This window comes from Scleropages formosus, chromosome 13, assembly GCF_900964775.1.
Source record: "Scleropages formosus chromosome 13, fSclFor1.1, whole genome shotgun sequence".
In the NCBI taxonomy this organism is placed as follows: Eukaryota; Metazoa; Chordata; class Actinopteri; order Osteoglossiformes; family Osteoglossidae; genus Scleropages; species Scleropages formosus.
The window spans coordinates 29,537,457-29,560,629 of NC_041818.1; the positions used below are offsets into that span (position 1 = coordinate 29,537,457).

General features: G+C 52.5%; 1 protein-coding gene across 4 annotated transcripts; it reads right to left on the reverse strand.

Annotated features, from left to right (window-relative positions):
* Positions 1-416: 416 nt before the first annotated feature.
* On the reverse strand, positions 417-18,322 carry LOC108922885 (ephrin type-B receptor 4-like). Of its 4 annotated transcripts, XM_029257294.1 has the most exons (18): positions 17,762-18,322; positions 17,222-17,661; positions 12,462-12,532; positions 12,060-12,341; positions 11,359-11,752; positions 7,520-7,675; positions 6,708-7,040; positions 6,420-6,538; positions 6,125-6,293; positions 5,934-6,036; positions 4,831-4,895; positions 4,549-4,662; positions 3,388-3,635; positions 2,869-3,084; positions 1,923-2,072; positions 1,610-1,803; positions 1,346-1,504; positions 417-1,271 (listed from the first exon to the last, which is right to left on the reverse strand). In XM_029257294.1, exons 2-18 carry the CDS (start codon positions 17,328-17,330, stop codon positions 1,163-1,165), a joined length of 2,991 nt encoding a protein of 996 aa, XP_029113127.1. In that variant the 5' UTR covers positions 17,331-17,661; positions 17,762-18,322; the 3' UTR covers positions 417-1,162. The 4 variants fall into 4 exon arrangements, with proteins under 4 accessions (XP_029113127.1, XP_029113126.1, XP_029113128.1 ...); XM_029257293.1 differs by lacking the exon at positions 17,762-18,322 and having other exon boundaries at positions 17,222-17,750; XM_029257295.1 differs by lacking the exons at positions 17,222-17,661; positions 17,762-18,322 and adding an exon at positions 15,045-15,381.
* Positions 18,323-23,173: the final 4,851 nt, after the last annotated feature.

The window sequence follows — 23,173 nt, forward strand, 5'->3', positions numbered from 1 at the left end:
CACTAAACACACACAGCAGCTCTCTCTTGTCCCCAGTTGGATCACAGTTGTCTCTCATGAAGGGTGGGCTGCGGTGTCGACAACGATCGCGTTCAAACCCCTGGTCCTAAGTCACCTTTCAGTTCTTTATGCGTGTTTGTTGAGCGCATCGCAGTGGCGTCTTCCAATGGATGTGCAGCAAAGAGCAGCTTGATGGGACAAGCATCACTTGTCTCTGGTCCTCCTGGTTCTGGGAGGGTCACTGAAGAGGTCACTGTCAGGACCGCACTGTGACACTGACATGTTTTCTCGCAGTGTGTGCAGGTGACGTAACTGAGTGTACAGTAGTGCACCGCGCACACACACAGACAGAAACAAGCACACACGTGTAGAAACACACACGCATATACACATACAAAACCTCCTGGGGGGGCAGCTGCCACAGAAACCGTGTGTGTGTATAAATACAACAGTTATTAAAACCCAGGCAGGGGATGAGTGGCATCACCGTTTTAGGTGACACGAAGAGTTCCGAACATAATTATTTATTGCAACTTTACATAGATGACACACCATGTGTGACCTCAATCCCCTTTGGACCCGCGCACACACGCACGCACGCACGCACACGCACAGCACTGCATATATAAGGTAAGGACAGGATGCCACCGGTCTGTTCGATGACACAGACCTTCAATGTGAAGATCCAGGCGCTCAGGACGTCAAAGGGGTCACGTGAGGTGAAGCCCAGGATGAAGATGAGCGTGTTGCCACCAACAGAGTGCTCTACAACGAGGCCCCGCCCACAACGCTAACCCCACACAGCCCCAGGTCAAACGAAGGCAGAAGCCCTTATTTATTGCTCTTTCCATGGAGGTTCATCTCCGCTGGGGACCTGAGGACAGAGAGGTGTCCGTCCAGACAGCAGTTGCTCCAGGGCTTTATAGTCCCATTTCTTTAAGGAGTGGACAGTAAACCAAGTGTCCCTGGATGACTGTACTGGAGAGTCGACCACGGTTTACCACAGTTCACAACCAGGGGCAGAAAGGGGAACCGGGCAAAAGGGCAACGGCAGGTCCATCCAACAGCAGCGCCGTATTTTTGCAGCTGTCCTGTCTATCACCCGCTGGTGCTTGGTAACCTCTGACCTCTGGCACTAAGCAGCACCCCCAGAAGAGCGCTCTCAGTACTGCCCCCCCCCGGGGCTCTTGCTGTGGACGCGCAGAGTCTGAATGCTGGACATGATCTTCTTCTGGTGTCCGGCCAGAGTGACTCCGATGCGCAGGAGATCCCTGGAGGGGGGACGCAGTGTGAGTCAGCAGCGGCACACACGCACGCACGCACGCACGCGCGCACACACACTCACTCTGTGGAGATCTGCGAGATGAGCTGGAAGGAGGTGAAGCCCGCCTGGTAGAAGCTCTCCTCGTAGCGCTCCATCTTGATGGCCCTCAGCCACTCTCCAACGGAGCCGCAGGCGGATGGGGGCGGGGGGCTGCGCTGGTCCAGCAGCGGGTGCGAGGGCCTGGGGACGATGAGGTGGGGAGTTAACACACACTGTCTGAGGCTACGGCCCTCTGGGACACTCGCACCTGCCCCACCCCGCCTTGCCCCGCCCCACCCCGCTCACCCGGCTCCGTCGCGCGCCACCACCTTGAGGGAGGCCGGGTTGCGGATGAGTTTGTCCAGAGCACTGACGATGGCGGCGAAGCGGGGCCGCGTTCCGCGCTCCTTCTGCCAGCAGTCCAACATGAGCTGGTGCAGGGAGGTGGGGCAGTCAGGGGGCGGGGGCAGCCGGTAGTCCTGCTCAATGGCGTTGATCACCTGGGGGCAGGAGGTGGGGTCGGGCGGCAGCGAGAGAGCGACACGTCACCCTTCCTTATGGTGGAGAAGGACCTCCACACCGGTAGCGGAACAACGGACCCTGGGAGACAGAGACTCACGTCCTGGTTGCTCATGTCCCAGTACGGCCGCTCCCCGAAGGACATGACCTCCCACATGACGATGCCGTAGCTCCAGATGTCCGAAGCCGACGTGAACTTGCGGAAGGCGATTGCTTCTGGGGCTGTCCACCGGATGGGAATCTTACCCCCCTGAGACGGGGACAGGAGAACTCAGTGGGACCTGAGAATGGCGTCCGGTAGACATCAACATCTCCAGTGCCTTCACATAGGCCAAGGACCTGGACGCTCCCCTAGAGCCCAACAGGAGCGCTGAGCTCTTCCACCTCCGACCACTTGGTGGTCTCGCTCACAGGGATCCAAAACTGAAAGTCTGTAGGTACCACTTATGACCCTGATGCGATGAAACGAGGTCCCTGCGTCCCTCAGAGTTGCTGAATCCTTCCCGCATTGAAGAAGGGTCGCGAACCCATCTCTTTGAGAGACATTTCTCTCCTGATCCCGACGGCTCCGTAAATGAGTCCAACACCATTTGCTACAATTATCTGTGCGTTTGCGTTCTGACAAGTGTCTCACAAACAGATAAAGGTAAACGTCACTTTCCAGCCACTGGTGATAGACAGAGACGTTTACAAGGCGTTAGGACGGCACCCAATTTCTCGCTTTACATTTAAGAAGGGTCTTGAAAGTGAGCTCAGCCAGACTCGCTTGTCCCACGATCTCCTAAGTGCATTTTAGTGCGTAACAGTTTATGCTCAATGACTATGTGAGCAGAACCGCGGAAAAACGGACATGTTATGCAGCTGCTCACGTGACGCCCTCTGCTTCATGCGGTGCGCTCTGACAAAGTGACTGCGGTCAGGAATCACGCATCTGCATGCAAGTCTCCCCTTCCGACGACGCGACGAAGTCACTGGAGAACAGCGCCAGCTAGATGAACAGTGGCACACGGAGACGCAGCTTGCGGTCTGAAACCCATTCCTCTTACCAGGGAGCTCGTGTAAGTCGGGTCCGAGGAGTTCTCCTGAAGGAAGCGCGACAGGCCGAAGTCAGACACCTTGCACACCAGGTTGCTGTTGACCAGGATGTTCCTGGCCGCGAGGTCCCGGTGCACGTAGCTCATCTCCGACAGGTACTTCATCCCCGAGGCGATTCCCCGCAGCATTCCCACGAGCTGGATGGGCGTGAACTGGCCGTCATTGAGCTGGAGGAGAGACAGGAGACGGGCAGACGGTGTGAGACGAGGGACGGAGGAAGCGGAGGAAGCGAAGGAACTCGGTGTCAGTCAGTGTCGGCTGCGATCGGCACGCAGCATCTATCTGGAACGACGACTGACCGCAGACCTGAAGATGGACCGAGCGCAAGGAGGAGTCCAGCTCCAGCTCAAACGGCATCACTTACGGCGTGAGAAACCTCCACGAGGGGAGGGAGGGAGGGACACGGAGTGACAAAGCAGGACACGCGCGCACACACACAGGCAGAGTGACACGCGGACGCAGAGACCGACCCGGAGGAAGGAGTCCAGCGCGCCGTTCTCCATGTACTCGGTGAGGATCATGACAGGGCAGCTGGCGGTGATGACTCCCTCGAGGTGGATGATGTTGGGGTGCTGGAACTGGCCCATGATGCTCGCCTCGCTCAGGAAGTCCCGCCTCTGCTTCTCGGTGTAGCCGCCCTTTAGGGTCTTGATGGCCACATAGTTCTCCTTCTTGCCAGGGACCTGGAGCCTTCCGCGGCACACCTCGCCGAACTCCCCTGGGGAAAACAGGCCTCTGAGCTCGGGGACGCTCCAGGAGAAGCGCTCTGAGCAGCAGGACAGTGTGATGCGGAGCTGAAGGAGGATGACGCGGCTGCGACACTCGTCCATTTCATTTCACGTCACGTCAAACATCAGTCGCATCAAATGGTGCCCTGAGAAAACACTCGACTAGCACCGCCACGGCACTGTCCCCCGTCCTGAACTGAAGCTCCGGCACGAGGTGAGCTTGACCTTCTGTTTGCTGTGCACTTCCACAGGACGTTCTGGTGCCCTCTGCACAGCCCACTGGTGCGTGACACAGACAAAATGCTGTGACATGGACTGTGCGGTCACTGTTCCATCACTGTGCTCGAATCATGTATGACACCCTTTGAGGACAGCGTTGTAGGACAAAAGCAAGTCCGAAAAGAATAAAGATAACTACATGTCACACGCTCTAAGGAAGTGCTAATGTGACTGTTCAAAACACTGTGCAAAAGATCTATTTGGAGAGGTAAGACACTAAATTTAAATTTTTTTTTTTCCCCCTTCATTGACTCCCTAGCGGTCGTGTCCTGTAGGTTTTGGGGTTCAGGTCCTTTGAGCACCTTGAAGACTGTTACCAGAGAGTTGGTCTGAAGAGACACATGGGAAGGAGAGCTTAAGAGGAGACAGAGGACCCCGGGGACTGTCTCCAGCGCCCAGCTAACGTCAGCACCAGCATCACTTTCTCATGAGCACCGTCACAGAGCTCCCCTGGGAAGGTGGATGCTCCCAGCGACTGTGTCTCCTGTGATCATGTGTGATCTGCGCGCGCGTGTGCGTGTGTGTGTGTGTGTGTGTGTGTGTGTGTGTGTGTGTGTGTGTGTGTGTGAGAGAGAGTGACAGCTCAGTGCTGAAAAGCGGTTCTGCCCCGAGCTCTGAACACACCTGCGCCAATGACCTCCTCGATCTTCACAAAGGACACATCAATTTCTTTGGCGAACTCTCGAACGGCCTCGTTGGGGTCCTCGTAGGTGAAGGGGTCAATGTACACCTTAACCGCTGGCCGAACACACACACACACACACACACACACACACACGCGCACGCACGCAGAGAGACACATACAAAGACACATACGGTGGGTTATTATGGCAGAAGGATTCAGCTCAATACCTCGGCAATATTACTGGGATTCACAACGGTGTGAAAGGCAGCAGCCAGACCCACCTGGTCCCATGAGGAAGTGGTTGTTCTTGTCACTTGATTCTGGGTCATTCGCTCGCATGTGCTTCCTGTGGGTTGGGGGGTCACAGTGTCCTGCTCATTTCATCAACAGGAATGAAGCTCATAACCCATAACTTGAGTTTGGAGCCCCGAGAATAATAACAATAAAAAGTGACTCAGACAGTACCCACAGCATTGTATGTGTGTGGTTTTTCTTTTGGGGGGGGGGGTGCACAACATACATGTACATGCTGAGCTGCTAATTTCATGGTCACTTCTTTCTGCTAATTCTACAGTCTCTCTCTCTTTCACCGGAGCCCCTCTCCCCCACCTCCTCACTGGGGGAGCTGTCAAGGTTGAGTCCCCTCCATCATATGGAATAAAATAACTTCTACACCAGGGCCTCCCACTGTGTGGCCCCTAGCGTAGGCCCCACTGATCTAGCCCGGCGTGGTTGGGCTGCCGGCACACACGCGCACTTAGCCCCCCCTAGCCCCCCACCCCCGGTGCGTGCCCTGCCCCCACATCCACACACTTGACATCACGGCACCGCGGCTTTCATCGCACGTATGACTGGTAACACTGGGGTATCACAGCTGCTGCTTAGATCACGTCTGAATGCCCCAGAGGACGTGTGCAGTTTACGTGATCTCTGCGTGTTCACAACCGGAAGCCACATGCAGAAGATGGCAACGGCGAACCATTGCCATACTCCTCCTTACCGCGGGAACAATGAGAGTGCAGTTGGACCTGACTGCACGGCATCTACTCCATGTCACGTCTTAGTGCCAAAAAGCAGCAGAACAAACATGCTCAAAACAGCTGCTGGGCACTTTGAGCGTAAAAAGGCGGCGCTAACAGGTGCTGGGAGGCGGAGCCTCAGCTTGTCTCCAAATACTGCACGTCCAGCGCACCGAGGGAACTGTTCTGTTCTGACGTGTCTCTGTCTCTGTCTCTCTCTCTCTCTCTCTCTCACACACACACACACACACACACACACACACACACACACACACACACACACACCAAACACAAGTGTTTCCTTGATCAAATTCCTCCCTCCGTCCTTAGTGTGTGCGCCACTCGCACCCGGAGGCCCCGCTCACCGGAAGCAGAAGACAGAGACAACAACGACGACGAGGAGCAGCAGGGTCCCCGCGGCCACCAGGATCCCCGTCACCATAAGCTGGGAGGAGGGGGCGTGTTCTCCTGCGGGGGCGGGGTGAGGAACGCAGGATGAGGCACAAGATCACGGTGGAGGAGTATGGTCCCACCGGGACGGGGGGAGGGGTCTCACCGTCGGGCAGCGTGCGGAAGCCCACCAGCGGACTGAAGCTGCCATAGCCAGCGGGGGTTCGCGCCCGGATCTGCACCTCGTACTGTGTGGCCCTGCGCAGGTCGCTCAGCACCGCATGGGTTGTCGGCGTCTCAGTGTAACGCCAGCTGGGCTCCTGCTCAGGCCGCTCCTGAGGGCACATGTGTGCACAGAGAGAGACACACACACACACACACACACACACACACACACACCGTCAGGATGCTGGACCGAGCTGCATGCTGGATGGACCGAGAACGTCCCACAGAGCACTCACCTTCGCACTGTAGCGCAGCTGGTAGCCCAGGATGGTATACGGTGGCTCTGCAGGGACCGACCACTCGAGGGTGATGCTGTTCTCGGTGGCGTGGTTCCTCCGGATGGCCGACACGGGAACTACGCACACACACACACACACACACACACACACACATGCACACAATCAGTATTACCATCCACCATCCCCTTCTCTGTGCACATCTCTATCCTACCCTTTCCACCCTGCCCCATTTCTTCACATGCTGCAGCTCAAACCCAGCTACCAGCCCCAAGCCCCCCTCCTCACCGTTGCGGGTCGTCGTGACATTGACGCTCTCGCTGGCCGGCTCGCTGCCGCTCTGCTGGGAGACGCCATTGAGCGCCTCGATGGAGAAGCTATAGGTGGTGTGCGGCTGCAGCCCCCAGACCACGACCCGGCGCCCGGTGAGGCCGCGCTGCGCGGGCCGGTAGCTCACGCTGTCGGCGCAGGGGGCGCAGCGCCCGCCGGGGCCACAGTGGCGGCACTGCACCGTGTAGCTCAGGTCCTGTCGGCCGCCCAGCTGCAGAGGCTCGCTCCACTCCAGAGTGACAGACGTGTCATCGATCTGCGTCACAAGGCTGCGGGGAGCTGAGGGGGGGGCTGGGGGGGGTAAAGCTCCCTGAGTTACAGCAGTCAGAGGTGAAGGAGTCGAGTCAACGACACACCACTGGGAGGACAAGGGGGAGGGGTGGAGGCATGCCCCTGGAACACAGCTAGCCCTCTACAAAGTCTCCTCTCCAGCCACACCCCGCAGCTTACTCGTGCGTGCGTAAATTTTCCGCGACCTTCCGCAGAGGAGCCCCGAGGCCTGAGAAGTGCAATGTAAAAGGCTATGCCTGACTTCGGTAAAACCTAGCTGGTACCACTGAGATCTCGTCTCCGGAGAACTAATTCAGCTCGAATGTCCTCAACTCCAGTGACAAAGGAGCAAGTCGTCCTCGACCCTGTACCGACACACTGCGCTGGTGGCTGTGTGAGGATTCAGGGCGGAGACGGGGGCAGGACCAGGACCAGGACCAGGACCACAGAGGTGGACAGAGAGACGGACAGAGAGACGCAGAGAGCGAGGAGATACGTACTGGTGCAGGGCGTGTCCGGAGGGTCCGCTTCGGCACGGTGGTAACCCTGGCGACAGAGGCACACAGGGGACCCGCTGCTGACAGCAAGGCTGAACTCTGGACAGCGTCTGCAGGGAGAGGCTCCCATTGCTGCCTTGAAGTGTCCTTGAGGACAAGCTGTGCAAGACAGAAGGAAAGGGTTGGGACAACATCTACAACACACACACCTACAGCACACACACCACCCACAGTGGGGCATCAGAGCCACCCTTCTGCTACACTATCCTTACTGCTAATCCTTCTACAGACCTCCCACTGAAGATCTCCCAAGAAGAGCGGGAGCTCAGTGTAGCGCCTCTCAACTGTAATCGTCACGTCACTCCACTGGCCCAGACCTGCAACTCGACCCCACAGAACATGAGCTACAAGCGCCGCCGAGCCCTTTTTTCTAGGGCCTTGTTTTTCCAGCATTCAGTTACTGCACTTCCCTCCTGGTGCCCTCCTAATACAAATCTCAGAGAAAACGCAGCTGTTCATCCAGGGTACCTGGAAAGTGGTGTCATTTTGAATACATTGCGGGGGAGCCACTGGCACTTGGACCTCCAGAGTTTTTTTTTTTTTCCCTCTTGACCCTCAGTCGGGAGTTTTTTGTTCCTTTCCTCCGTGACCAGTAAACATACTTATAGCTTTAATACCTGCACGGACACTGTGTTACTCTAGTATCCAGTCAACTGTCTGATTTGTGTCTTTGTCTTATTAAGCCTTTGTTCAGCGCTCTGTGTCGCTGTGTGAGAAGAGCTCTATGAAAATACATGGAATTGAACCACACAAAACTTTGAGTGATCTGAGATAATTAACAAATGGAAAAAATCTAAGTTACAGTTGCTCCTCAAAGCAAGGGCTGTCCCATCAGATTCAGCCCAGTACTATCCAGAAGATTCTCCAAAATGTCTCAAAAAGTGCAGGCTAATGGCAAATACCAGGCATCTCATGCTGCAGTCAATGTGCACGAGTCAGCAATCTGACTAAAATCACTTAGTCTTCAGAGGGAGTCAGGAAGAAGCAAATCTCTGCACTCGAAACAGAAGATAAAGCACTTCTGAAGTTTGCTGGGGGTTACCAGGGTTTAGACCATGACTTCTGGAAATGTGCTCTGGACTTGAGTCAAAAATGCAATTAAAACAAATGGCTGACGAACACACATGGTGGTGGGAGCATCATGTTTTGGGGCTGCTCTGCTGCCGTAAGGCCTGAGCAGCTTGGTGACACTGAGTAAGCTATTCTGAAAATGTGTGTGTGTGTGTGTGTGTGTGTGGATGGATCTACCAGAGGACACTGGAGCAGAACTGGAGCTGTTGGCACAAAACCTGAAGATGAATGCAGGGAACTGGAGACTTTTGGAAAGACCAAGTCAAAATCCTCCTTTAAAAACTGAAATGGTGAAGAGAGCTGTGCACCTCACTGCACTTCCACCTGCCTTCTAGCTGTAAACTCTCTCCCCTAACCCACACACAGAGGTTCTACTCATCTCTTCTTACTTCCAAGCTGTGGAACAAATCTCCACAGCACTGTCATTTCTTTAATAATTATCATCCATCATAATTTTAGTAGCGTTGCTGTCTCACAGCACCTGGGTGGTGGGAGAGGACGTGGGTTTGAACCTCGCTCAGTCTGAGTGGAGTTTGCATGTTCTCCCCCATGTCTGTGTGGGTTTCCTCCAGGTGCTCTGGTTTCCTCCCACACTCCAAAGACATGCTGTTCAGGTCCCCCCCACAGTGTGTGTGTGTGTGTTCCACTGATGTATGTATGAGTGACCCATTGTAAGTAGTCTATCTAGCAGCGTAAGTTCCCACAGTGAATAAGGTGTGTGGGCTGATAACACTACATAGAGTTGATGGGAAGTCGCTTTGGAGAAAAGCGTCTGATAAAAAAATACTTGTAAATGTATGTACATTTTTTTCCCCATAGTACATCTGTGTGTTCTTAAGCCTTGCTTCTTCTAAATAGCTGAACTTGCCTTTGAGATGGTCCTCTGTTGGATCATGTTTTGCTGAATGATTGTTTAGTTGAGTCTCAGGATGATCTTGTGTGTTAGAGCTACAAAACAATATTTCACCCTGGATTGCTGTCATGTGACCTTGCAAGGCCGTGTGTTTTCTATAAACGTCCCACTGTAAGTCACCTTGGACGAAGGTGTCAGCTAAATAAAAAATGACAATGAATTAATAGTTAAAGACGACCGATGGGGAACTGACGACACACAAATTAACTTGTCTGATTTATCGCTTGGCAAAGAAAGAGGAAACTGGACAAAACAATTAAGGTGTGAATTCTGCATGACAGGAAGCTGTAACTGCAGAAAAACAACAGCGTCAGCCTAATGCATGAAGAAGATGATATGAGAACAATGCAGGGGGACTTTCCCTTCTCACCAAATATAAATAGCCAGCAACGAAAACATCAACACTCATCAGTGTCACTCTGCCTTTTGTCAATAAAGTTTGACAGGGGAAGAGGGGCAGAAGAAGAAGAAAAAAAAAAAAAAAAAAAAACTTAGCTGTCACTTACTTTCTCCTGTTTGAAAACCACAAATCAAATTGAGAGCAGAAGCCAAGGGGTAACGGTGTGAATAACACCTAAGATGTGCTTTTCTTGATTCACAGTGAACAACAAACTCACTCTGTGTGCCTCCCGTCCTCGTCTCTCTCCACCGGCTGCCTGCCTCTAGACGTATGAAGAGCATCAAAGGACGCAAATGCCAATACCTGCAGGACCTGCTCACCCCCTACAGCCCAGCAAGAGCATTGAGCTCCTCTGCCTCCAAAGATCCTGATCCAAAAGTCTGTAGATCATCAGTTTTGGTCTCAGTGTGGTGGAACGAGCGCCCCGTGCCCCTCGGAGCTGCTGAATCCCTCCAGCATTAAAGAAGGGCCTTGAACCCATCTCTTTGAGAGCCACTTCTCTCCTGGTCACCTGACAGCTTCATAAATGAGTCCAACACCATCTGCTACAATTACCTGTGTGTTTTCTTTCTGAAAAGTGTCTGATGAACAGACAAAGGTAAATGGTCCCAGAAAGAGACGTTTACATGGTACTGGTTCTGGGACATGGCAGGGGAGGGGGGTGGCTCTACACTATCAAGATTTCACCAGTGGAGATGGAGACAGTGCTGGTGCTCTGCATGGCACTGACGGCTGCATGGACAGCTGGTAGCGTAGTGGTTAAACTCATCCCCTTTGGACCCAAAGGTTGCAGGTTCGATCCCCACCTCCGGCTTAAATTGTACGTCGCTTTAGAGAAAAGCGTCAGCAAAATGGAGAAGTGAACATGTGTCCCTTTGCAGGATGCTTTTTCGGCGTGGAAAGACAATGAGCAGAAGCGGGAGGAACAGCAGGCGCCCGAGCTTCTTCAGCACGGACAGGGGGAACCTGACAGTATACAGTGTGTCGTCAGCCCGGCGAGGCGTCCACCTTCACGAAACTGACAGTGAGCCGGCAAAACAGAGAGATTATTTACACGTGCGGTTCTAACGAGCGTCCCTCATCGCAGGGCCACACTTCCTGTAGCCAGCGCTACATTGCAAGCCACTGGGAATGACCTTTGACCTGTGCCTTATGGCACCGAGCTCCCCCCTTACCATTCTCCTTCTCGGTTCAGCTGTCCACTGCCCCATGGTCTCCTCCCAATTCAGAGAGGCACGAATCAGCCGTGGGATGTCAAAGTCCCATCAATCGTGTATCTCATCCTATGGGGGGGGGGGGCGTGAGGCTATATCCCACTGCCTAACACTAACGCTGCACCCCCACCCCCTCCACACCACCCCCTGGCACTTAGCCACGCCCACAACCCCGCCTCCTCACCTCGGCAGCGGCTGTCGTCATCAACGGGCTCGTACCCGGGCCGGCATGCGCATGTGGTGCTGGGCATCCCTACCCACTCCCCGTTCTCGCCACAGAACATGTGCGGGGGTGTGGCAGTGGGCGTGGCGGGCTGGGCTGCGTTCTCCACGCACTGGCCCGGCGCCTGCCAGACGAGCGCGTGAGGAACCGTCTCGGGGAAGGAGGAGAAGGAGCGCGTGAGGGCCGGACACTTCTTGAAGAAGACTCGAACCGACAGCAGCGCCATGCAGGCACCCTGAGCTTGGAAGGCCAGGTAGAAGCCGCGCTTGGTGAGCGGGCCGAGGCGCACCGTCTTCAGGTTGGACTTGCGCTCACCGCCTCTGCGCAGCAGGAAGTCGGCCGCCACGGTGTCCACCTGTCCTCGCAGAGACAAAGATGCAGTGAGGCGCGCTGCTTCTATCCACCGACAGCCGTGTCCACTGAGCGGGAGATGACACGACACTGCGGGTGCTCACTGAAGGGCTAGCTGGCAGCGCCGCAGTCAAACCCTCCGGGTGCGGTAGCCTTGAGCGCGGTACTTACCCCGAACGGCTCCAGTAAAGTCCGAAATGCGTAGAAAAGGCAAAACGACTAGGAAGAGGAATGCTGTGAGTCGCTTCGCACGAAAGCCAAGACACGAACACGACAAACACATGTAGACTAAGAGAGCGGGCCTCGCCCACCTTGACGTAGGGGTTCTCCATCCAGGGCGGGTTGGTGAGCGTGGCCTCGTCCGCATCCGCCTCGTAGTAGAAGAGGTTGAAGGTCTCCTTGCAGCCGCGGTGCTGCGTGGGCACGGAAGAACACTCCATCATGGTGAAGCGCAGCTCCACGTAGACCTGCGAGGCGCCGCGTCTCTCGAGCAGCGTGGTGCGCACCCAGTGGCTCCCCGAGCTGTCGGGTGGACAGAACTGGAACGTGCGCACGATGTTGTTCTCCTCGTCCAGGCCGCTCATCTCCTCCCACTGGCGGCGGGGTCGGGTCGGGTCGGAGGGGGAGACGCGGTTACGGAGGAGACGCAAAGGACCCGACGAGAAGCTCACAGTCACCCTGAGGTCACCAAGTGAGACAGAGAGAACACTGACCTGTGGCTCAGTACTGGGGAACACGGTCCACTTGAGGTCCGATGTCTCCAGCTTGGTGCTCATCAGGACCTCTGGGGGACGAAGAGATGGAGACAGGATTCAGAACACAGTAGGTGTACAGATTGTCCTGTGGGGGAAACATACTGACAGAGACGGAGAGAGAGCTACAGGGAGAGAACAACAGAGAGAGAGACACAGAGAGAGCGCTTTTTACTCCACACAGCAAGTTGGCGAAAAGCCATTGCATCCCAGAGAGGGATGGTAACAGAGACAGAGCTCCATGAAGCAGGACGCACCGGTGGGAACTCAGGTTCGGGAATCAGACACACGGCGGTGGTGGTAAACATGAGCTGAGCGGAGCTTTGGAGAGACATGTCTGGGGACGTTCAAGAAGAGGAAACTCCTTGATCCCACAACCACAAGAGTGCAGTTGTTCTTCTACTCGCAATTTGAGAGAACGGGAGGGAGACAGAGGAGCGGCGAGTCTCTAAAGAGGAGGAGAGACGCGGCCGGTCGAGCGGCACAATTACAGAGCAGTGCGGCTCGTGCTTCCACGGGTTCTTCCTGTGGGCCTTCGGGGAAACGAGTGCCTCGCGTGCCACAGAGCAGCGAACACTGCGAGTAAACCTGTCCTACGTCCGGCAGCCGAGAGCAACAGTGAGACAGGAAAGGCTCCAGGGGTGGGGTGGGGTGGGGTGGGGAAAAAGTGAAGCAGGTCAGCAGAGCGAGGTGCAGATGGGAATTCCTCACACACACACAGAGCTTTCTCTCTATCACAGTGAGTAAACAATCTCAGTATAAAAAGCAGTTAAAGTGAAATCAAAGTAAACGTGTGTGTGTGAGAGAGAGAGAGAATTTGCCCTTCGAAGTTCAGGATCCAAGGGGCACGGTGGTGCAGCGGGTTGGACCGGCTCCTGCTCTCCGGTGGATCTGGGGTTCGAGTCCCGCTTGGGGCGCCTTGCGACGGACTGGCATCCTGTCCTGGGTGTGTCCCCTCCACCTCCAGCCTTACGCCCTGTGTTACCGGCTTAGGCTCCGGCTCCCCGCGACCCCGTACGGGACAAGCGGTTTCAGATGATGTGTGTGTTCAGGATCCCCAAATTAACACTGAACCCCCTGCACCCACCCCATTGTGGGGCAAGAAGGGGCTCCATGGCACCACTCCTCTGCATCCCACTACACCAATCAGCTGCCCCATGGCATCATGGGAGGGCATCTTCCAGCATTGCTCTGTCTCCACACTCAGCTGGCTACAGAAGTCACCAAGGGTCAGCAGTTTCCCCGGCTGGTATAACATCGAGCCCAGGCTCTGGAGGGGCACCTTTTCGTGATGTTCCTGTGTTGTCAGTAGGGTCTCAAAGGCAGTGATCATCTCCCCACGTGACTCGCATTTAGTATCTCAATTCCATCGTCATTATCGTGCTCCTCTGGGCCTCCTCGGTACACAAACACATCCTGTGAGATGAATATCACTGTCCTGTCATCACACCGCAGTACAGACTGCACACTCAGTGAACATGTTGCCTCGGTGGCCTGTCACTGCTGAGACAGAACAAGTAGGGGGCGCTGTGGAGCAGGAAGCCAGACCACCTCCAAGTGGCAGAAATTCAGCTTCTCTGTGAAAGTTACTTCTGCATATTAACTATTCTCCTTTACTACAGTAAATGAGTTTTGGTGGCAAAATACACAAAATAATACACACACACAGAGCAAAAACCATGGAGTGAGCAGAAGTTTGCTGTGTAAACACACAGTGTTACTTGTCTAACAGTTTTGGATCAGAATTCACTTAATACATCCTGTATATGTAATAAGTGTCATGGGTGCTCAGGGAGCTTAGGTGGGGGGGGGGGGCGGGGGTGGTGGTCCCGTGGGGAAGCTGCTCCTGAGAAACACGGGGGGGGGGGCTGCATTTCGTAAGACCTCCCTCCCAAAGCCCCCTTCATCTCGCTCCGATTCCTCCTCCACCCACTACCCCTCCGCTCCACCTACTATATTTATGTTCCACCCACAGTCTGCGCTCCACTGGGTGGGGTGGGGTGGGGTGGGGGACACAGCAGACGCAGGGAGGTAGTGGGTGGGTGCATACGCGGTTATCTTTAATAACAAAACCCACATTTACAGATTCAAATGCTAAAACACTCCATCCAAATGAAACAAATGAAAAGGGAAACGGCTTTTCGGTCCTAAACACAGAAAAACACGGCAGAGCTATTGAAGAGCGGACATGCAACTGTCCGCACGATCCCCAAACTCCTGAATTCTCCCTGCCTAACCCCACGACGACGGCGCGGACGAAGACTGCCCCACGTCCAAACCTCCGCGGTCCGACGTCCTCCCCAGGAGCGGCCGTCGGCGCGGTGGAGCGGGCGTGGCCACAGAGACAAAGTCGTCACCAGCAGGACACGGGACGAGGGGACAGCGAGTGCGGCACCGAGGGCCTGTAGCGCAAGACGCAGCGGAAACAAGCCGCACGGGACGCCCCTCCGGGGACGCCCCTCCGCGGGCCCTGCGATCGACTCTTCGCCTCCTCTTTAACCCCCCAAAGAGCTCATGGGGGCATTTGGGAGGAGAGCTGCTTACAATGCAAATCCCTCTCCAATAACAAGCGGTTCCTTCCAACAGCATTTTAGGACACCGAAACAGCTTCTCGCAGCAGGGAGACACGGCGCAGCACGGCGCCCCCCGACGGCCCCCCCCTTCACCACTGACGCACTTTGCACACAAGTAAATGTGTAAGTGAGACGACGCTCAGCAGGGTTCGAGAAGCACGTGTCACCGTGTCCCTCTCCGGTGTCACCCAGAATCACCCTCTATGGTTTGGTGCCGGGGTTTCGCGTCACCGCCCGGCGCACACGGCTTCCCGCTGATTTACGCTGCTTCACTGGGCTTCACCGGGCTTCACCACACTGATTCCAACAACTAGTTGCGCGGAGGCTTTTCAGCGATACACCAAGCCATACACACTTCTCACTGGACAAGACAACACGTCACAGGACTGAAAGTGACACTTGCTGTGGCTGAGCTTCCTGCAGTTCACGTGTGAATCCTGTGGCACAGGGACACACCGGGAACACACACACACACACACACACACACACACACACACACACACGGCTCTTCTTGTTCTTGCCAACGTGACTTGTTTTGGCTTTAACAATAATTTCCTTTCAGAATTTCACGTAAGCACAGACAGTCCAGGTTGAGAGAGGCGCCATAAAGGAAACGGTTACTTTTCTTTAGAACGTCATCGTTGTCGATAAAACCCGTGTTGCACGTGTACCGTAACCGACATGATCTGCGTGATTAAAAATGCGATATTGAAAGAGTAAACGTAGGGAATTCAAAGTGCAATTTTCAACTGTGTGTAAAACTCTTTGTGCTCTTCTAGAAAAGCCCACGTAGCACTGAAAGGGGTTTTAAAAAAGGGGGAATCCTTCACACAAGTGCAGCAAAGTGATGCATCAGACTTTACAGCTGAAGATGAGCGCAAACTGCAGAGCAAAGCGAATACCGCGGTAACGGCCCGGAGGGGACGGCCACAAAGAAAGCGAGACGTCTTGCGGCGCGAGCTGCCCGAAGGGCCTGTCGAAGGCGCCTGCGCCGCTGCCCCCCGGTACGGCTCGCCCGGTCTCGCGCCGACCTGCCTCTAGCTTTCAGGTTTCAGCAGGGTCTCGACCGCTGACCCATGTGGACCGAGGGTGCGAGCTGCTGCGAGCCCAGGTACCGGTCCTAAACTTTCCGATGAAGGGAGGAGGCCCTCCAAGAGGGAGCACAATGGCAGGAAGCGGCGAGCGGCTGCTGCAGATGGAGTTTTTCAAAGGATTCCTGTCGCCAACTTTGTTCCACAGCCTCAACAGAAGGTGGAACTTCGCGTCGAGCAACGATGGACACGCTTTCCCAGCGTTCCCAGCTCGACGTCCACCGGTAAACCCTGCATGCAGGAACATCCGTACCCCGGTAACGGCGCTACTTTCACGGTACATGGGTCTGCGGATCGGGCCGCTAAACTGTTGGCCTCCGTGTCTTTCGTTCCCTTTTCGCCCTTTCGTTACGCATCGTTTTCATGAGGTCGGCTCTCACCTCACTGTTGAGCTTCCGCTCAGAGAGGTGGCTTTAAAATGGGAAAAGTGAATAAGTAGGATGTTTCGCTTCAGCAACTGGCAAGAGACCCGAGTCCACAAGTGGCTGCCAGCAGTAATGGGTTTGTGCAGGAAAATTAAATTAATTATCAGCGCCAGAGACGGAAACTAGCGAACACTCCACTAAGAAATACACTTTGAGTTCAAGGAGCAAATAATGAGTACTGACAAAGCCGAGCGAAACGTAACAAGATATGAAGTACAAAAAAAGACGTAATCCTGCACGTTACCTCTGTTTAGGAAGGAGGAAAAAAGCAGACATTTGTCTGAAATACTCATTAATAATTTTTAAACACTTTCTCAATGCAGACATTATATTATCTGCCGCTGGAGAGTAACTGCAGCAGAGCTGTACTGCGTTCTCGGCCCGTGAACAAGAAGCGTCCAAGACACGCGAGTCGAGAAGGATGTTTTTCAGCGTTTTCCTCTAGATGCGAGAGAACTTTGCCGTTTCGTCCTGCGAAACGACGGTGAGAAATAAGAGGATCGAAGGACCAGGCTGGGGTGGGGTGAAGTGGGGTGAAGCACAGACATGCCGTGATGTCCCAGGTATTAACACGCAGGCAAACGCACGCCACGGGCGTCACTAATGATGTTCAAGAAGAACGATCGACGTACCTTCTTTGGCTGAAGACGGACAGCAGAAGACGACCAGCAGGATCCAAAGCGTGGCGAACACACCCTGGGACACATGATCCATCGTGACCCACAAACTGGCCAAGAACATCTGCTGATAGATGTTGGATAGTTGTCTCGCAATGTCCCACCGTGTCCAGCAGAGCAGAGCCGAGCAGAGCAGAGCAGCGCGCGGCTCCGCAAACGCACGACGACTTTAACGGCCGATGTCAGCTCGGCCGACGCCTGGACACCCGCGAAGGCCCCATTGGCGATGGACAGCAAGCGGACGTCTCACAGAGGACTATTCATCGCAGAGACAAACATCACATCCACCGCTGCTTCTGCAAGACCTTCAGTTCGAGAGCAAGTTCATCTGCGCTTGTGGAGCAACTTCTGGAAGAGAACCTTCATCTCTAGTGGATCATCATCCTCATCCTCACCTGTAGAACAAGGTGTTTTTCATTCAGCGACCAGAACAAGGAGGATCATCTCCAGAAGGCCAGGGGAAAACGAGTCTAAACACACACACACACACTAGACCTGCAGTCTTCACGAAGTCCCGGCGTTTTTTCCAGTCAGAAATTCCTGTCCTCTCTGTGTTAAGATGAAGCTCTTTGTCGCGATGAGGCGCTCATCTCCCATTACTTCTGAGTGCTGCTGCTGTTGTTGTTGTTGTTGTTGTTGTTGTTATTATTATTATTATTCTGATTATAACCAAACATCTTCAGCAGTTCCAACAATACGCGGAGAAGTTAGAAAACAAAGTTTCACCAACTTCCCAGCGACCGCGCGACGCTCAGGGCTCCAGCAGGGCGGTTCCCCCAGCGCGCGGCGCCCCGCCCCTTCCACACAGGCCCCGCCCACATCACCACAGAGCCCCGCCTTCGTGGCCACGCCACGCCTTCTCGCTCAGCAGAGCCCCGTCTCTAACTCGCAGCAGCGCTTCTCATTGGCCAGCTCAGCGGTCCCTCAACACGTGAAGCCGTAACGTGTCGGCGCTGCGCGCGGAGCGAAGAACGCGCAGAGCGAAGAACGCGCTGCTCTCGCCGCTGCTCTCCCTCCATTTCCTGCCGCGCTCTCTCTCTCTCTCTCTCTCTCTCTCTCTCTCTCTCTCGTGGTTCGTGTCTGAGCCGCGTTTATTCCTCTTGGTCGCAGTGAAGAGCGCAGCGTTTCGGTGTGAAACGGTGGACGAAGCTTTTGTTTAATGCTTCTTATTGATTAGGGTGTCGGTGCGAGAAGTTTAGTTTGCTGCGTGTGTGACGTTTCATACTTTCAAGTGTTTGGTGTGTGACTTGTTTTAAAGTTTGGTATTTTCTCGTGCATTAATTCGAGGCTTTTATTGATTGCTGTGTGTGTGTGTTGGTGTTGCGATGATTTTGTTGAGAAATGTGAGATGTACATTTGTTTCAATCGGATTAAATTCAGTAAAGTGGGAAAAAGTCGGCATGATGAAATATGAAAGGAATTTTCAAGGGTTTATTGAGTGAAGCACACACACAGTTTCCTCGCCGCCCACAAAAATAATGTAACGTAACGACCCCCTTCACAGTGGTGTTCGAGCGGGAATGCGCGTATTGTAAATAGCTGCATTATGGGAAAAATGTGAACTGTAAGTGTGCAACCACTGGGGGGAATGATGGAGTGTCTGTGTTTGTCAGTGGGGGGGGGGGAGAGAGCGAGAGCGAGCCTTGGGGTGCTAAGCGGGCTGGGAAGGGTAGCCAGAAGTGCAGGTCCTGGAGGAACCGGGTCCCCGGACCGAGCGCATCATGTCCCTCTGTGTCGCCGGCGCTCAATAAAACGCCCACGATGAACGCTGCCTGTGTCCCTCTCCACTCATCCAAACCCAGGGTGCCGCATGCCACAATAATATATCCTGTCTTTTTTAATGATCATTTACCCGTATGTGGTAACACGAGTCAATAAAGAACATTACATGTAACACTGCAGTGAGAGAGTAAGTGACACCAGCAAAGGACACCCCCCACCCCATGGGGAGCTGCAGGCTTCACTGCCCTCTGTCTTTTTAGGGGAGGGACAAAGTAAACATCAAATGTGGAGAGCAACAGTGCACACCCACAACAGAAGGATGGTGCTGAGTAACAGTACATTGAGAAGACACTGGTACCGTAACAGTACACTGATGTACACTGGTACAGTAACGGTACACTGGGAGGACACTGCAGGGCATTAAAAGAATGTGATGGACCCTGGGGCACCCTGATGGATGTTAAAAGACACTGGGGGACAGTGATGGCGGTTGAAAGTGGGTGGCTGATAGTGTAGTGCTTAGAGCTGCTGCTTTTAGACCCAGAGGTTGTGGGTTCAAACCTCACCTCTGACTGTAGTACTCTGGTGCAAGGTATTTACCCTAAGTTGCTCTGATAAAGTTACTGAGCTCTATAAATGGGTAAGTAACTGTAAAAATAGCTGAACATTGTAAGTGGCTTTGAAGAATAACATCAGCTAAATGAACACTGATGAACATTGAAAGAAAGTGATGGACACTGTGGGTTGCAGGTCCATTATGTGACCCAGTGAAAATTGGAAGCCACCTGTATTACAGGTGAATGTTGAAAAGATCAGCTGAGAGCCACAGAACTCATGCTCAGGAAATTCAATAAAATTTATTTCCATAGAGCACTCTTCTCACGCAGTGTCACAGTAGTTATGGAGAAATGGAGAGTAGTTACTGAACACAGAGAAACTGAGAAAACACAGTACTGCACAGTATTACCACAGTACAGTAGAGCACTGACCATCATAGTCATCGGAGGGAAGAGCAGGTTTACTTGTGGTGTCTTTACATATCCTTCTCTGCGCTGCTGAGTTTCAGCTGAGATCCCCAGTACAGTGACATGTGGTGATGCTGTTGCCGTGGAGACAGCAGGAGTGAAACTTGTCTCCAGGACCACAGCTCTACAACAACGGGAAATGATCATATTCATAATGTATTGTTCTTCAAAGTGTAGAGATTAGATAAGGTCACACATGAATGATACACCGTATACAAACACACTAATGATACACTGCAGACATACTATAAAAATGGTAATGATACACTGTACATTTACAGTTATTTATTTAGCTGATGCTTTTCACCAAAGTGGCTTACAATGTTAAGGTTACAGTTATTGACCCATTTATACAGCTGGGTAATTGTACTGGAGCCATTTAGGGTAAGTGTATTACTCAAGGGTGCTACAGCCAGAGGTGGGAATTAAACCTGCGATCTTTGGATCCACAGGCAGTAGTTCGAACTACTACACTACCAGCTGCAGATACACTGCAGATACAATACAAACACACTAATGATAGACCGTAGATACACTACAGACACACAAATGACACTGTAGACACACTACAAACACATTAATGATACACTGTAGATACACTATAAACACACTGTAGATACACTGGAGACACAAGGTAGACCCATTAGCGATACACTGTACACACAACAAAAGGGCAGCTGGCAACATAGTGGTTAGAGCTGCTCCCTTTGGGCCCAAAGGTTGCAGATTTGATCCTCACCTCCAGTGGTAATACCCTTGAGCAAGGTACTTACCCCAAAATTGCTCCAGTAAAATTACCCAGCTGTATAAATGGGTAAATAATTGTAAGTCGCTTAATGTTGTAAGTGGCTTTGGTGGAAAGCATCAATTCAATTCAATGTATTTTTATGAAGCTCTTCTCACGCAGTGACACAGAGCGCTTTAACACAGGCATAAGGCAAGAAAAACAAATGCAGCAGATAAAGAAACATAGAAGACCCTTGACTACCAACTATCACAATTTAATGCTTTTATAGAGCTATAAGTATGTCTACCAGCCAAGGAGGAAAGGAACAAAAACTCCCAAGTAAAAATCGAGGGAGAAAAAACCTCAGGGGGTCCGAGGGTCAGTGGCTGCCCCCCCACCCCTCCTGGGAAATCTAGATTAAGTAATAATTCTAAGCCAGTTACAAGTAATAATGATATTGTTGCTATATGGTATCTTGAATCCTCAGCTCAGCATGGTACATCTCATCCATCATGGCAGTTGGTCATCATCTTCAGTCGGCATGGGGTATGTCTGTAAAGGCCAGCCTCCTTAGGTCTTATGTAGGGAGACAATGCTTAACAAGAAGAAATAGTTAGTAATTTCTAACTTGAACAAGTACATTTAATTTGCATTGGTACAAAGGCGGGGAAAAACAAACGCAGGCAGGTGGAATTACATTTCGAGGTGGAATACCTGAGTAAACATGTAAGTCTCAAGACTGGATTTAAAGGCTGATACAGACAGGACATTTCTGACAGTAACTGGTAGACTATTCCATAGTTTAGGTGCTCTATAACTAAAGGCACGACCTCCTACTGAGGTCTTATTGATCACAAGTACTTTAAGGTAACCTGCATCTAATGAACCGGGATATCGTCCTGGGATATAAGAATCAATAATCTCACCGAGGTAAACTGGAGCAATTCCATGCACTGCCTTGTAGGTCAAAAGAAGGATTTTATAATCAACTCTAAATGCAACCGGGAACCAATGCAGTGATTTAAGTAATGGTGTTATATGTTCATACTTCCTAGTTCTAGTGACAATTCTCACAGTAGCATTTTGTACCAACTGTAGCCTGGATACAACCCGATAATAAAGCATTGCAATAGTCCAGGCTGCTTGAAACAAAAGCACAAACCAGTTTCTCAGCATCCTGCCTACATAGGAATTGCCGTAATTTAGCTGTTTCTCAACTGAAGGAAGCACAACTTAGTCAAAGCATTTACTTGAGACACAAATGACAACTTTACATTCAATAGGACACCCAAATCCTTGACACAATCTGTGCGCTTCAAACTAATACATTTACATTTACATTTATTCATTTAGCAGACACTTTTATCCAAAGCGACTTACATCTCAGAGAAATAAATGTGTTCATTACATTAGGAGAAAGAGTTGCAGATGTGTGATTCTTAAGTAAAGTTAGTTTCTTTCCACTGTATGCACTGATGTTCATTGCACGAGTAGGTGCATAAAACTCAGGATAGATGATTCCTGATTGTCATGCGGAACGCAGGGAGCCGGGAGGGCTGAACCCAAGTGTAGCATTGTTCGTCTGAAGTTGAGGGAAGATGCAAGTTCTCAAAACCAGGGGCAGGCGAAGGGTCGGTCGATCGGCGAACAGGACAGGAACGAGGATCTATGGACGTGGTCGGAAAACCATGCAAGGAGTCAAAAAACCGGAGATTGTGAACAGAGAATAGAGTAAGTGTGTGTGCAAAGTAACGCGAGGAAGAGCGGTTGTCCCAAACGAGATTCCGCAACGGTATGGGAGCTGAAGAGGGTCTTTATAGGGTAAGTGATTACTCAGGAGGTAGTGCAGAGTCAGGTGTTGTCGCTTGTGTTGTGGGCGTGGACGTGACACTGATCAACTTCCTTCAAGATTTTTATTTTTTTATTTTTTAAGGTACACAAACATTTACGTACAATACAGGAGCAGCAGCTGTAAAAAGGCTTTTCTGGGCATCATCAGACAGTTATGGTCCATGAACATTTACACCTTACACGAACTTAAAAGATCATGTGCAAAGTAAGTCCAGAAGAGATGAGTTTTCAGACCCTTTTAAAGGTGGGCAGAGATTCAGCAGTTCTGAGTGAGAGGGGGAGGTCATTCCGCCACAACGGAGGCAGAACCGAGAACCCCCGTGCTTTACCTTTCGTGCGCGGGACCACCAAGCGAGCAGAAGTAGACGAGCGAAGGGATCTGGTTGGGGTGTAGCGGTTGATCAAGTCCTGTAAATATCTGGGATCAGTTCTGTTGATAGTTTTGTAGACAATAACCAGGGTCTTGAATTTGATTTAGGCAGCTATAGGAAGCCAGTGCAGAGAAACGAGTAGAGGGGATACATATGAGCGCTTCGGCAAGTCGGACACAACTCGTGCAGCAGCAGCAGCGTTCTGTACCAC

Excerpts from the sequence above, each read along its gene's own strand:
- LOC108922885 (XM_029257294.1), bottom strand. The coding sequence starts at position 17,330 with ATGTTCTTGGCCAGTTTGTGGGTCACGATGGATCATGTGTCCCAGGGT. Across the intron at positions 12,533-17,221 it reads TCCGTCTTCAGCCAAAGAAG|AGGTCCTGATGAGCACCAAG; the intron begins GTACGTCGATCG and ends TTCGTCCCCCAG. Across the intron at positions 11,753-12,059 it reads TGGAGAACCCCTACGTCAAG|GTGGACACCGTGGCGGCCGA; the intron begins GTGGGCGAGGCC and ends CTGCGAGGACAG.